Source organism: Rhinoderma darwinii, chromosome 5 (genome assembly GCF_050947455.1).
Source record: "Rhinoderma darwinii isolate aRhiDar2 chromosome 5, aRhiDar2.hap1, whole genome shotgun sequence".
Lineage (NCBI taxonomy): Eukaryota > Metazoa > Chordata > Amphibia > Anura > Rhinodermatidae > Rhinoderma > Rhinoderma darwinii.
Window position 1 is genome coordinate 154,154,670 of NC_134691.1, and position 16,197 is coordinate 154,170,866.

General features: G+C 41.3%; 1 protein-coding gene across 1 annotated transcript in view; it reads right to left on the minus strand.

The window, feature by feature from the left end:
- The window catches only part of LOC142652516 (uncharacterized), a 122,393-nt gene that overhangs the window by 7,310 nt on the left and 98,886 nt on the right, over nucleotides 1-16,197 (minus strand). Inside the window, exons 20-26 of the mRNA XM_075828167.1 lie at nucleotides 15,225-15,260; nucleotides 14,856-14,900; nucleotides 13,052-13,084; nucleotides 5,268-5,414; nucleotides 2,436-2,490; nucleotides 1,114-1,302; nucleotides 603-680 (exon numbers count right to left, since the gene is read on the minus strand). Of these exons, the coding sequence (XP_075684282.1) occupies nucleotides 603-680; nucleotides 1,114-1,302; nucleotides 2,436-2,490; nucleotides 5,268-5,414; nucleotides 13,052-13,084; nucleotides 14,856-14,900; nucleotides 15,225-15,260 (583 nt within the window). The remainder of the gene's footprint in view (nucleotides 1-602; nucleotides 681-1,113; nucleotides 1,303-2,435; nucleotides 2,491-5,267; nucleotides 5,415-13,051; nucleotides 13,085-14,855; nucleotides 14,901-15,224; nucleotides 15,261-16,197) is intronic.

Genomic DNA, 16,197 nt, shown 5'->3' on the forward strand with positions numbered 1-16,197 from the left:
ATTCACTTCTATGGGATTTACGGAAACAGCGTAGCTCAGCGAGCACTCGGCTGTTTCCATAAATCCCGACCAACTAACCAGGAAGTGCCCGGGAGACAGTGGAACCGGGTAAGATAGAACGGGTTTTAGGGGGGCCGTTCTAGAGATAGGTACGGGTCCCAGAGGTGGGACCCGCATCTATCTGACATTTATGACCTATCCTGCGGATAGGTCATAAATGTCCTTCATAGGAAGACCCCTATAAATGCCGCGATTGCTATTGTCCGCGGCACTTAACTAGTTAAATGGCCAGGAACAGCGCCATCGCTGTTTCTGGTTGTTAGAGCAGCGTGTAAGCTGTAAAATACAGCTGACACCTGCAGTGTATGGAGCTCCGCTCCAATCACGGCACATCATGGGTCGGGAAGGGGTTAAGTAAGAACCGGTCAGGGGGCCGGCGCTGCCGGATCCCTTGACTGCCGACTATAAGACGCAGGGACTTTTTAGCAAGATTTGTTCTTGCTAAAAACTGCCTCTTATATTCCCAAAAATACGGTATTTATTTTTATATTGTGGCTTTATGCCCAGCGCATATTAACATGTATAATTCACATTTGTTTTACCTGAAGCTCCTGGTGGGCCTTGCTCTCCTACGCCACGTTCTCCTTTAGAACCTTTATCACCTTTTGGTCCTTTATCTCCTGCAAGAAGCAGATGTATAAATCTGTCTGAATAATGAGTATGTCAAGTCATTATGGATTTGCAATTTTTTTTAGAGGATGAATTATAAACTGGATGGCTGGTTTTTAGTGATCCTCCAAAAAAATTTCCATTATTTTAAATCTATGCACACATTAAAACAAATGTACAGTATAGTTCAGTAAATCAAATAAGGCTCGGCTATAAACAGAAACCACAATGCATAGCCAGATCCCCTATAGACCTCATTGCCTTATAACGACAGGGTTTCCGTCGCAGTTTCTGGCAGTCCCACGAGATTGGACGGTAAGAATAACGCTGCATGTGGCACCATTCTTCTTGTCAAAACTGCCAGGATTGCTGGCAAAGGCTCTGCTCCCGAACCTCTGACAGGAGTGTAAAGATAATGGTATAATGAATCCATTATTACGTCACCTTTCATTCCTTGGGTTCCTTGTATTCCCTGAATTCCTGGATAGCCAGATCTGCCTCCTCTTCCTGGGTACCCAGGTGGTCCTCTGTCACCAGGTTTTCCTTCAGTACCTGGCATCCCTGGCAAGCCGGGCTTTCCCTCGCAAGGTGGACATCTTGGGCTAATATTGTGAAGTAGAGATGCCAGCTGTTCTAGAAAGAGAATGGATGGTCCATGAAAAAAAATGTAGTTTGAGTAAAACGGCAGCTGAATATTTTTGAAGCCTATCTATAGTGTTTGTTGGGTATACTGTGTGAGCAGCTTTTAAGCAATTTATCCCTACTTCGTCCCGGTCGATTGATTGACCACTTTATTAATGTCCTTAATCTCTTCCGGCCAAATATCGAAATTGTTGACCAAGCATATCCATTGCAATATCCCATAGTTGATTAATTTGCTTATTTAGGCTAAGGCTTCGTGCAGAGAATTATATTTCCACTCCATATTATTTCTGTAATTGGAAGTTTCTGAAAGTAGAGCTAATATTATTTATTGCAACTTTCAACATGGCTTTATTCTTTACATTCTTATTTGAAATGCATGGCATACTCTTTTGTTTTTAGTATTGGGAGCAAATATTTTCCAATAGCAGCCAATTTTGCATTAAAAAAATATGCAGCCCCTTACTTTAAACCATATTTACGTTCACTGCTGATCTCTAAGGCTATGTTCACACGGAGTATTTTGGGGGAGGAATATCTGCCTCAAAATTCCGTTTGGAACTTTGAGGCAGATATTCCTCTCCCTGCACGCCGAGTTTCGCGGCAATTATCGCGCCGTTTTTCGCCCGCGGCCATTGAGCGCCGCGGGCATAAAACAGCGAGATATACGCTTTCTCCTGCCTCCCATTGAAGTCAATGGGAGGCGTTCTCGGGCCGTTTCTCACGCCTCCCATTGAAATCAATGGGAGGCGTTCTCGGGCCGTTTCTGCCGAGTTTTGCGACGCGGTTTCCGCGTCAAAAAACTCGCCAAAATACCCCGTGTGAACATAGCCTAAGGCTGGGTTCACACTGATTTTTTGCAGACAGAAAATCTGCCTCAAAATTCCGTTTGGAATCGGTTTCCGCGTCAAATAATGTGTCAAAAAAACTCTGTGAGCTGACCCTAATTGTAGCATGGATGGAGTCACCTCCTGAGGCAAGCTTAGATTCCAATACAAGTAGACCAGGGTTGTGCAGTCAGGTTGCTAACATTATTATTATACATTACATACTGACCTCAAAAGTTATGAGTTATATGAATCTGTTGAGTTTACAAAACTTGTGACTAAAATGTTATGACTTACCACGCAATACATTACTGCACAATTTCATGACGTGGTCATCAGTCATTGATTTCGCCTATAGCAAGAAAGACATTTTCTAAATTCAACAATGTATGAAAAACACGTGAAGGTGAAGGGACACTTATATGAGGGTTGCTATGCAGGTAAAATAGTACTTGGCAAAAACCCTCCACCGTCCCAGGTTTGTGTGTATTGGTATCCATGGAGGAAATTTAGGCTCTGTTCACACTAGTGTCATGGCTTCTGTTTAAAATGGAAGTCATGACGCCGTGAAGTATTCATTTTAATGGTGTCTAACAGGGTTCTTGTATTTTTGATAGCAAGAATAGTGATGCAGACTGTGCTAGTTTTGCAGTCAGAAATTACAGAAAGTTTGGCAGAAACCCACATGGAACCCCTAATAGTAGATGTGAAAAGAGCCATAATAACATAACCATTTAAAAGAAAAACCAAACCAGACCAGTTTGCATCAATCTTCATCAGTTCTATCATAATTATTTTTTTTAACCACTAAGGTCATTGGGTGATGGGGTGGTGTAATGAACGTGGTCGAAGGGGTTGTGACCATGACGAGGCCTGGAGTGGAAGGAGGCCTGTCCCCAATCGCCTCAGGCTGCCACATAAGGCAGTTGATGCTGGAAGTTGTGTGCTGTGTCAGATACAGCGTCCTGATGCTGCCTGGTGTCAAGACTTTATATATGCTGTGGCACAGACCGTGCCCGATGTGGCAGCCTGAGGGGATCCAGTGCAGGCCCCCTGCCTACAAGAGAAGACAAAGGAACGGTGAGCAAAGTTGTTATTTTTTTCATACATATATATGACTGTTCTGGGGAGGACTGATCATAGCGGGGTCCAGCACGCCCTGGTTATGTATGCCCCAGGGGTGATGAATAAACTGCTGATAGGTACAACTAGTCTATAAACATGAAGATACTTGTCGGTCACCTTACCATTAGGGTCCCTGCGTACAGACTGTACCTGCAGACGCCCTCAGCTGCCATTGAATATAATGACCTACAGTAACATTGCTGTTGATACCAAAGTACCAATTGCAAAAATAGCTTTTAGATTGTTAATGTACAAAAAGAGCTTTTTTTAGAGTATATTCACACGTGACAAATTAGTTGCAGACATTTCTTTGACTGAAAATGTGTTTGTTTCTGTAGCATGCATATGCATTTCTGCAAACCCCATTCTGTTGGTGAGGATTAAAAGAGAAAAAGATGGTGCTCCATAGCGTGGAATCTTAGTGGGTTTGGATGAACATAAAATAAAGTTGAACTTCTCCCCTGGTCGTGGTGAGCAGGCACAACTCTGTAAATAAGTGAATAGCCTGAAATGATGCAAGCTGCTGCTTTCCCGGTGCCGGATCCATAGTGACGGCTGTAATCAGATGCAAACAGTTGGAAGAAAAAACAGGGCGATTATAGCGCTGCTAAACATCATAAACGGACTTCCAAGTAAAGATAATGGTATTTATTGGGAAATAACAGACAACGCGTTTCAGCTCCGAACTTTGACTAGGACCTGATGAAGGCTCCGGTTCGGAGCTGAAACGCGTTGTCCGTTATTTCCCAATAAATACCATTCTCTTTACTTGGAACTCCATTTGTGATGTTTAGCAGCGCTATAATCGCCCTGTTTTTTCTTCCTACTGTTTGCATTCTGTTGGACAGGACAGTCGTGGAACTTTCTGCACCAAATCTGCCTTGTGTGAATTAACCCTAACCCTTCTTTCTGTAAATGTTTTCTACATTTTAACTGGTTCCCGACCGCTGGCTGTATATTTCCGGCCAGCGGTCATGGTCCTTAAAACCCGAGCCATAGACTTTTTACGGCTCGGGTTTTAACTTGCTGCCCGCGCGATCGGGCAGCTGAATGTCGGGTCTCCGGCTGTCAGTGACTGCCGGGGACCCTGAGGAGAAGATAGAAGCAGCTTTCACTGCTTGTCTTCTCCGATTTCTTTTACACATCGCTCAATGAACGCTGTGTATAGGAATAGAGACAGCAGCAGTGGCGCTGTCTCTATTCCTCCCGGTGATCATGTGACAGGTCACATGATCGCCGGGTGCCGTTAGTGGCAGGCTGCTGCTGGGTCTTACTAGACCCAGCACAGCCCTATTAGTGACAATCGTCCCTATATGAGGGCTGATCTCCCCTACAACTCAGGCTGTTGTGCAGCTCCAGTTACAGTGGAAAAACGTGGTGTAAAAGAAAGAAAAAAAAGATATAAAGTTCCCCAAAGGTCTTCTTTGTCCTTTGAGGGACAGACCATAGAAATAAAAAAATAGTAAAGTAAAGTGCAAAAAAATATTAAATAATAAATACACATAAAATACCCACCCCAAAAAAAAACTTTCCCCCCGCCAATCATTGTTGTAACGCTAGCGCTGACCCAATTACCCTAATATAGACATGTAATATATAAAAATTTACGGTAGACAATGGCGATCACAAATAAAAGGTCTATTTTAGGGTAAAACTATGTTATTACCCAAAAAAAATAGCTGAAACGTAAAAAAGCTTATATTTTTTTACTATTATTTTCAAACTTTATGAATAAAAATTCTAAAATAGCAAAAAAGGTGTGTATAAAAACGCTAAAAAATGAAACCTGCATTGTCTACGGAAAAAACGTCGCAAAAATCACGTCGTTAGCCCAACAAATAAAAACGTTATAGCCATTTAACTAACACGTGCTAAAAATGGCTAAACGGTGTCTGGTCCTGAAGGCGCAAAATAGCCCGGTCCTGAACTGGTTAATTCTAGAATATATAGTTTTAAAGGGCGATTTTGCCGCAGCAATAAGTTCTCATCATTAGATTTACCTACCGGTTTTCCTGGAATGCCAGGTATTCCAGATCTTCCTTGTTGACCCATTTCACCTGGAGAACCACGAGGGCCTGGTAGTCCATGTATACCAGCTTCACCTTTCTTGCCCTCTGGCCCTTTATCACCATAGTCACCAAGTTCACCTTTCTGAAATTCACAACACCACCAAGATCTTAGTGTATTAATAGGCACATTACAGAAACATATTGTGTTGCATCAAGATCAAAATAAGATTCAAATTTATGTCTCACAGAGGGAAATAATAACTTAAAGTACCAAGATATGAATATCAAAGTTAATAGTAATGTACAGATGTAGCAATCTTTATCTTGACTTTGAACTCATTATTACACAGTGACAAGAAACTTTAACTTGACTTTTCAATGTCTTTTGCTGTGTGATATAACGCTGGAGTAAGTTATCAGAGTCAAGTTAAACTTGGCTACATCCGTATATGTACTGTACAGATGTAGTCGTCTTTATCTTGACTTATAAAGCATTAAGTACACTGTGACAAGATCCTTTATCTCGACTTTTTCAATGACTTTTAATGGCTTTTGTCGTGTGATATCACGCTGCAGCAAGTAATCAGTCAAGATAAAGATGGCTACATCCATGTGTGTGTGTGTGTGTGTGTGTGTGTGTGTGTGTGTGTGTGTGTGTGTGTGTATATATATATATATATATATATAAAACTTACATTAAAGTTACCTAAAAAATATGGTATCTATCTATCTATCTATCTATCTATCTATCTATCTATCTATCTATCTATCTATCTATCTATCTATCTATCTATCTATCTCCTATCTATCTATCTCCTATCTATCTATCTATCTATCTATCTATCTATCTATCTATCTATCTATCTATCTATCTATCTATCTATCTATCTATCTATCTATCTATCTATCTATCTATCTATCTATCTATCTATCTATCTCAGATCTATCTATCTATCTCAGATCTATCTATCTATCAATTCAATTCAATTCAATTCAATTCAAATTCAATTCAAAGAAGCTTTATTGGCAGGACCAAATACATATTAGCATTGCCAAAGCAAGTAAGAAGTAAGGGAATGAGGGATAGGGACTGAGGGATTGGGGGATAGGGACATATCTAGGGTTGGGGTTATACAAGTCCATGGCATATCATGTCTCTCTCAGTTTATGGCATGCAGTGACATATTGTGCCGCTGTGCCCACTGTGGTTTCCTCTTCACCCAGCAGGATGTAGAGTTTCTCTTGCTCTTCCATGGAGCTGAAGTCCGGTAAGAGATCAGAGAGTCTCCTGAAGTGAGTGTCCCTCACTGCTGAGTATTTGGAGCAGTGTAGCAGGAAGTGGGCCTCATCCTCCACGGCCTCCTGGTCGCACTGTTGGCACAGTCGGCTCTCCCTGGGCTTGTAGGTCTGTCTGTGGCGCCCGTTTCGATGAGCAGGTTGTGGGCGCTCAGTCTGTAGCGGCTCAGGATCTGTCTGTCTCTGGGGTTTGGCAGTTTCTCCAGATATGGCGCCAGTTTATATTCCCGCTGTAGACTCCGGTATATTGTCAGTTTCTGGGATGTCTTTATGTCGTTTCTCCAGTCACTGATATATTCCTCTTGGCCTTTGTTTATTGTCTTCTTGATTTCGGCTTTTGTGAGGCCGCGCTGGGTGACATTTTCTTCAGGCCGGGTCAGGGTGAGATGTTCTGGGGGGCCTGGTTTACCTGGGACCCCTTGGTGTAACAGGGCTTTATGGTGATAGGAACTTTGCCTGCTGCTGTGTAGATGGGCCCAGAATGATAGCGCCCTCTTCTGGATTGTGAGGTGTAGTGGGAATCTGCCCAGTTCTGCCCGACAGGCACTATTTGAGGTGCTCCGATGGACTTGGAGAAGGTGTTTGCAGAATTCTAGGTGGAAGATTTCTGTTAGGCTGGAATCCCACCTTGACCAGTCTGGGTATGTGTCCGGACCCCAGACTTCACTGGCATACAGGAGGATTGGGGAGATGATGGAGTCAAAGATTTTCAGCCAGACCGTCACTGGTGGTTTGAGATGATAGAGTTTTCGTCTGATGGCATAGAAGGTTTTGCACGCCTTGTCTTTCAGAATCTCTATGGCTTGTTTAAAGCTTCCTGATTGGTTGATTTCTAGGCCCAGGTAAGTGTACCTGTCGGTCGCTGTGATTGTGGCGTTATTTAGTGTGAAGGTCGGGTGCCTGGGGGATTTTGAGTTTCTCTTCTGGAACACCATGATGTTGGTTTTCTTGGCATTGATGGGTAGTGCCCACGTGGAGCTGAATTTTTCAAGGATTTGCAGGTTGTCTTGGAGACCTTTCTCGGTTGGTGATAGTAACAGAAGGTCATCTGCATACAGCAGGAATTTCACCTGGGTGTCATGGAGGGCGAGACCTGGTGCTGAGGAGGATTCCAGAGCTGTGGCCAGTTCATTGATGTAGATGTTGAAGAGCGTTGGACTGAGGCTGCAGCCTTGTCTGACTCCTCGGCTCTGCTGGAAATCGGCCGTTCTTCTCCCGTTCACCTTCACGCTGCATCTGTTCTCTGTGTAGGAGCTTCTGATGACGTCATAGGTTTTACCTCCTATTCCGCTCTCCAGCAGTTTCAGGAATAGGCCCGGGTGCCACACTGAGTCAAAGGCCTTCTTAAAGTCCACAAAACAGGCGTAAATCTTCCCATGCTTTGTATTGTGGACGTGGCTCTTGATGAGGCTGCGCAGGGTGTAGATGTGGTCAGTGGTGCGGTGGTTTGGCATGAACCCAGCTTGGCTTTGGTGGAGGACATTGTGCTGGGTGAGGAAGCTGAGGATTCTCTTATTCAGGATGCTGCTGAACAGTTTCCCCAGGTTGCTGCTGACATATATCCCTCGGTAGTTGGCCGGGTCGTACCTGTCCCCACTCTTGTGGATTGGTGTTATAAGGCCTTGGTTCTATCTATCTCAGATCTATCTATCTATCTCAGATCTATCTATCTATCTCAGATCTATCTATCTATCTCAGATCTATCTATCTATCTCAGATCTATCTATCTATCTATCTATCTATCTATCTATCTATCTATCTATCTATCTATCTATCTATCTATCTATCTATCTATCTATCTATCTCAGATCTATCTATCTATCTCAGATCTATCTATCTCAGATCTATCTATCTATCTCAGATCTATCTATTCTATCTATCTCAGATCTATCTATCTATCTCAGATCTATCTATCTATCTCAGATCTATCTATCTATCTCAGATCTATCTATCTATCTCAGATCTATCTATCTATCTATCTATCTATCTATCTATCTATCTATCTATCTATCTATCTATCTATCTATCTATCTATCTATCTATCTATCTATCTATCTATCTATCTATCTATCTATCTATCCATCTATCATAATAAAGCATGAATAATGCTTTAGAATTAAACATAATGAAGTGTTAGGCCCCGTGCACATGACCGTAGATTTAGTCTGTGATTATGGACCATAGTTACGGTCCGTAATTACGGACCCATTAATTTCTATAGCCGACTGACACTTTCCGGTATATTTGCGGGAATGTGTCTGTGACGTAGAAAGGCTCCGCAAAAGAAAGGACATGTCCTATTTTTTTGCTTTACACAGACAGTGCTCGCATACTTTATATGGGAGCGCGGCCCGCAGGTGGCTGTCTGTGGCCGGCACTGCCCGTAATTACAGACCGTGATTACGGGCACGGTCGTGTGCATGTGGCCTAAATTTTTAATCTTTGGACAGCAGGTGACAACATGTTCATATAATCTAGAGCAAATGGAGCGACAAAGGGACAGAAGTTTGCTGACAAAATGCTGTTTGTTACATCTATGTATTTTATTCATGTTTCTGTTCCACTGAAATTACTTCAGTAATCTTTTAAGCTAAACTTACATGTCCACGTTTTGTAATTTCAATAATGTACAACTTGAAGATAAAGAACTGACAGAGTTTGACACGTTTTAATGTGGAACAAACCTCTCCTGCTTCCTGAGATCTATCTTCATGCCTTCTCTGCCTTTCTTCAGCCTTGGCTAAGAAATCTTTCATTAAAGGGGTCGTCCGGTTTCAGCAGATTAATATGAATTTTTGTATAATTAAAAGTAAAACTATTTTCGAATATACTGTACTTTCTGTATTCCACATGGTTTTCAGGATCTCTGCTTGTTGTCACTCAGTACGAACATTCATTGTTTACTTCCAATTGATAAAAATCTCTATGGTCATGTGATGGACGCACAGGTGCTGGGATGTTTAGAAGACACAGCTCTGATACACATATTGTAGTTATAACAAGCCGTGCAGAATTTTATCCGCTGGAAGTAAACAATGAATGTTCCTACTGAGTGACAGCAAGCAGAGATCTTGAAAACCATTAGGAATGATACCAAAAAATATTAAATTGCTCAAACCGTCAAACCCCTTTAAACGGGTTATCCTAACATTTCTTATTGATGACGTATCCTTGCTATAGACCATCAATATAAGATCGGTGGCGGTCCGACTCATGTCACCCCCACCGATCAGATGGCTGAAGTGGCTGTGGTGTTCATTGCTGCTTCAGTGTAAACCAGGCACAGCGTGGTACACTTCCTTAGTGGCTGTGCCTGGGAATGCAACTCAGTCCCATTCACTTGAATGGGACCGTAACTTCAATCCCAGGCACAGCCGTTCCAGGTGTGTACGGCACTGTGCCTGTAAACTGGGAGAAGGCTGCGTCGATGAATGCCGCGGCCCCTTTAGTCAGCTGATCGTGGGGGTGCCAGGAGTCGGACCCCACAATCTTATATTTGATGGCCTATCCTGACAGCTAGAAGAGACCTTATAACTGTTGTTCCAAGGACATAATTACAAGGACATTGTCTGGAAGAAAGCAGCTTAACTATTGTAATATATATCAGCAGGCTTCCAAATACGTATGGTATGTATTTTTTTAAGCACATTTTTGCCATACAGTTGAGGTCCTGTTCACATGGCATTCGGCACATACACAGAATATACACTACAAATGCAGTGTGAACAGAGCCAGAAAAGTGCAGCCTGCTGTGTTTCTCTGTTAGGTCAAAAACTGTTTTCAGACATATACTATTTGTTTGTTTTTTACAATGTAAGGCCTGATTTACACGAGCGTGTGCGTTTTGCGCACGCAAAAAATGCGGAATTTTGCATGCGCAAAAGGCACTTAACAGCTGCGTGTGTCATCAGTGTATGATGCGCGGCTGCGAGATTTTCTTGCAGCCGCAATCATTTTGACACTCCGTTTGGATGTTTGTAAACAGAAAAGCGCGTGGTGCTTTTCTGTTTACATTCAGAGAATGACAGCTGTTGCGCGAACCACGCAGTTCGCACGGAAGTGCTTCCGTGCGACCTGCGTGGTTTTCACGCACCCATTGACTTCAATCGGTGTGTGATGCGCAAAAACGCAGAAATATAGAACATGTCGTGAGTTTTACGCAGCAGACTCACGCTGCGCAAAACCCACGGACTGTCTGCACTGCCCCATAGCCTAATATAGGTGTCTACGACACGCGTGAAAAGCACGCGCGTATATTACGCTCCTCTAAATGATGCCTAAGTCAAAGGAAACTGTATAGGAATCCTGCTGCATCGTTTTCTAGCAATATACATTTTTGTAGTATGCAGTTAAAACATATGCCTCAGACTCTGTTCACATATGTGTTGTGGTTTCCATTTATAGTGAAAACCACAACACAGTGCCAGATCTGTGTACGATGGATACCACTTGGCACCTGACGGACCTGTTAACTTACAATTGGATCTGTCAGGGTTCTGTAGTGGTGTCCCTCCTTTTGAGGGGAAGAATAATGCTGTATGCAACGCTACTCCTTCTGTCAAATCTGAGCGACGGACCAGCGCAAAATGTGTTCAGAGCCTCAACTTAATTATTGATGGATTTTATTATTCTTATTTATCTTTGTTTAGTTTTTGAGCGCAAAAGAGTGTAATGTTCTGAAAGGCCTCCTCACAGGGTTTTTTGACATTTCCATGGAGAAAGTTCCTTGAAAACTTTGTACCTCCAGCATGCTGTATTTAAGAAAAAAAAAGGCTACCAACCCCCAAAATGCTGATAAAACTGCTGCGTTATAGCCCCCCTAAAAAAGGTGAAAAAAAATTGCTGCCAAAACGCTATGAAAAAAGCTGTGTAGGAAACCCTCCAAAGGGTTGTGGATTTTATTGGCCCATTAACAACATTAATTAATAACCAATGCAACCCAGCTTATTAACACACGAATACCCAATACAGGTAGTAGGCATCCATATATTAATCAGATTATTTGGCTGCAGCGGATGAGGAGCCAGAACCACACTCCATTCAGTACAGCCTTGTGCTCGCAAGGTGGATCCGTCAACTGCATTTAACCTAGTTTCCAAGTAACAACAGAAGTTGCACAGGGTGAAAATAATAGGAAAAGGGAAATGAAGACATATTAAAAAGTTGCTATAATTCTACATTTATAGTGAAAACCACAATGCAGTGCCGGATCTGTCTAGGAGGTGGCTGGAGGCGATGTCTGGTCATTCTTCCGTCACTCCGGTGAAGGACCTGCGGGAGTAAGTGATGGCACAGCGTGATCTCGCGAGATCACGCTGTGCTGTGACTGAAGCTGGACATGAATGAAGAGAAGTGTATGACGCTGATTGGTCAGCGTCATACACTTTTATTTACAACGCCCACTTGGTTAAAGTTAAAAAAACGCCCAGTTGGGCTTTTACAAAAAATGTGCATAAATGTTAAAATGAACATAACTTTGTCACTAAGGCTTTGTTCACATCTGCGTTGGGATCCCGTTCTGACGTTCCGTCGGAGCTTTCCATCAGAACGGGACCCTGAACTGACATAAACTGACACAAATGGAAACCAGAGGTTTCCGTTTCCATCACCATTGATTTCAATGGTGACGGATCCGGTGCCCATGGTTTCCGATGGTCTCTGTTGTGCACCGGACACAGTAGTTATCTACAACAGGTGCCTATTAGATTAGGTAGGAGATAGGGAAGTATAAAACTGGTGACAGAGCCTCTTTAACTCCTTAGTGCCATCCGGCATAAATGTACAGTGCTGGGAGCCTGTGCTCAGTCCCTAGCTGTGATCGCATCGGCATAGATATTAAAATGCATTATAATTTGAAAAAATAATTCAGACTTAAAAGTTTTATATATTTTTTTTAAATAATAAGTTTAAAAAAATCACATGAAAAATAAAGCACGATTATTTTTAATAAAAATGTTTTATTAAACAAGTCATAAAACATAAATCAATTACATATATTATATATTTTTTTTAACCTTTGCACATTCCACACTAAAAACAAAAAAGTAAACTGAATGCAAATTTTTATGTACTGAAAAATTTTGCCCAAAAAAATACCCCTGAAAAACAAAAACAAGACCTCACTCAGAAAGGTCAGTGGAAAATGAAAAAAAATGTGGTCATTTGGAATGCAGTGAGGCAAAAACAAAAAATATACTTTGTCCTGAAAGCCAAAATTAGCCACGTCCAGCAACTCCACTAACGTCATAGATGGTTGAGACCTCACTTGTGGCCCCAAAATCCACCACACTCGGAAATTATATATACTGTAGGTTTAACCACAGCATATCACTCACAGTAATGCTTTACATTTTTACTGCAATCTTTTCAGAACTAATGTTGTGGATCAAATACATTGTGTTTCTTAACCCAGGGATGAAAGAGAGCCCCTCATGAAAATAAAGGTGTTTATTACAAAGTTAATATTTCTTTATTATACAGTACCTCCCCTTTGGCTCCTTTGCTTCCTTCTTCACCCTGAATGTTGTAAGCAAAACAAAGATTATTAAAATCATTATGGTTTTTTTAAGTATTTTATATATACACTACCGTTTAAAAGTTTAGGGTCACTTAGAAATTTCCTTATTTTTGAAAGAAAAGCACAGTTTTTGTCAATTAAGATAACATTAAATGAATCAGAAATACACTCTATACATTGTTAATGTGCTAAATGACTATTCTAGCTGCAAACGTCTGGTTTTTAATGCAATATCTACATAGGTGTATAGAGGCCCATTTCCAGCAACCATCACTCCAGTGTTCTATGGCACATTGTGTTTGCTAACTGTGTTAGAAGGCAAATGGATGATTAGAAAACACTTGAAAACCCTTGTGCAATTATGTTAGCACCGCTGTAAACAGTTTTGCTGTTTAGAGGAGCTATAAAACTGACCTTCCTTTGAGCTAGTTGAGAATCTGGAGCATTACATTTGTGGGTTCGATTAAACTCTCCAAATGGCTAGAAAAAGAGAGCTTTCATGTGAAACTCGACAGTCTATTCTTGTTCTTAGAAATGAAGGCTATTCCATGCGAGAAATTGCCAAGATTTCCTACAACGGTGTGTACTACTCCCTTCAGAGGACACCACAAACAGGCTCTAACCAGAGTAGAAGGAGAAGTGGGAGGCCCCGCTGCACAACTGAGCAACAAGACAAGTACATTAGAGTCTCTAGTTTGAGAAATAGACGCCTCACAGGTCCTCAACTGGCAGCTTCATTAAATAGTACCCGCAAAACGCCAGTGTCAACGTCTATAGTGAAGAGGCGACTCCGGGATGCTGGCCTTCAGGGCAGAGTGGCAAAGAAAAAGCCATATCTGAGACTGGCTAATAAAAGGAAAAGATTAATATGGGCAAAAGCACACAGACATTGGACAGAGGAAGATTGGAAAAAAATGTTATGGACAGACGAATCAAAGTTTGAGGTGTTTGGATCACACAGAAGAACATTTGTGAGACGCAGAACAACTGAAAAGATGCTGGAAGAGTGCCGGACGCCATCTGTCAAGCAGGGTGGAGGTAATGTGATGGTCTGGGGTTGCTTTGGTGCTGGTAAAGTGGGAGATTTGTACAAGGTAAAAGGCATTTTGAATAAGGAAGGCTATCACTCCATTATGCAACGCCATGCCATACCCTGTGGACAGCGCTTGATTGGAGCCAATTTAATCCTACAACAGGACAATGAGCCAAAGCACACCTCCAAATTATGCAAGAACTATTTAGGGAAGAAGCAGGCAGCTGGTATTCTATCTGTAATGGAGTGGCCAGCGCAGTCACCAGATCTCAACCCCATAGAGCTGTTGTGGGAGCAGCTTGACCGTATGGTACACAAGAAGTGCCCATCAAGCCAATCCAACTTGTGGGAGGGGCTTCTGGAAGCATGGGGTGAAATTTCTCCCGATTACCTCAGCAAATTAACAGCTAGAATGCCAAAGGTCTGCAATGCTGTAATTGCTGCAAATTGAGCATTCTGTGACGAAAGCAAAGTTTGAAGGAGAAAATTATTATTTCAAATAAAAATCATTATTTCTAACCTTGTCAATGTCTTGACTATATTTTCTAGTCATTTTGCAACTCATTTGATAAATATAAGTGTGCGTTTTCATGGAAAACACAAAATTGTCTGGGTGACCCCAAACTTTTGAACGGTAGTGTGTGTATGTATATATATATATATATATATATATATATATATATATATATATATATATATATATATATATATATATGAAGCAGGTTTTTAATGGTTACCCTTATTCCTAGAGGTCCAGGTTGACCAGCTTCACCTTTTTCCCCCTGCAACAAATGGATAACATAGAAATTTTAAATAAATGAGCAAGATATGATAGGATTTAAACACATAAATATGTTTCAAAGATGTTATACCCCATTAGGATTGATTTCACATATAATTGGTGAAATAGTATTATGCATCAAAAGTCTGATCAGTGGGGCCGAAATCCAAAAGTCTGTTGCTAAAATAAATAACATAAATCCAAAACAAAAACCGTATAATTTTTTTTGCTGTAACTGAATACCTCTATTCTGTTAAGTGTATATGTATTATTTTCAATATTATAGCTGCAGTAAGTAGGTAAATTTACAATGTTAACAAATTACCTGATCCCCTTTCACTCCATCATCTCCACCGTCACCCTGAAAGAAAGTTTGTACATTTTTTAAATATTTACAGAATTTTTGCATATTTATTAAAAACAGCATGAAAATTACAGAACAAGCAACGATTAGGCCCTGTTCACACTGAGTTTTTTGACGAGTTGTTTGGCGCGGAAACCGCTCCGCAAAACTCGTCAAAAAACGTCCGAAAATGCAGTTGATTTCAATGGGAGGCGGAGGCGTTTTTTACCGCGAGCGGAAAAACTGCCTCGCGGTAAAAAGATGCGACATGACCTTTCTTGAGGCCGTTTCCGCCTCCAAAACCCCATTTCAATCAGTGGGAGATGGGAAAAAAAAAGCCTCGACGAGTGTTTTGACACGTTTTTGTCAAACCACTGTGCAAAAAATGCCTGGAGCAGATTTTGCAGGAGGAATTTTCATCCTGCAAAAAACTCTGTGTGAACTAGCCCTACATGTTTTTTTCTTTAAAAAAAAAAAAAAAAAACAACAACAGTGTTCTTAGCATCTCCTGTGAGGTCTTTCCCTTCAAATCTCAGCCTTTTGTGCTGCAGACCTCTCCTTCTTTCTTCTTCACCAACAGTAATTTCTTTATAAATGTCTATCATGTTAGGCCCTGTTTGTGATGTACGTTTTGTGTGTATGCCAGGAAAAATCTCAGCGTACATACTAAAGGTGTCCATAGTTTGGCTGGTATATCTTTTTTTTATTTTTTATTTTTAAAGGTATGGTAAGGAATAGCATAGTAGAATAGCCTAAGGAGCCTAAGGGTATGCCACTGTATGGCTAAGCTATTTAATAGCTTTTAATGACATATACGTTAAATGGATGACAAAATAGTTTATGGGTGACCGATGCCTGTGACGGATGGCATCTGTCACCCATATGCTATTATGGAATACTTTTAACATATATGACGTCATGAAAAGGTCATGAGAGTTCATGATGTATACGTTAA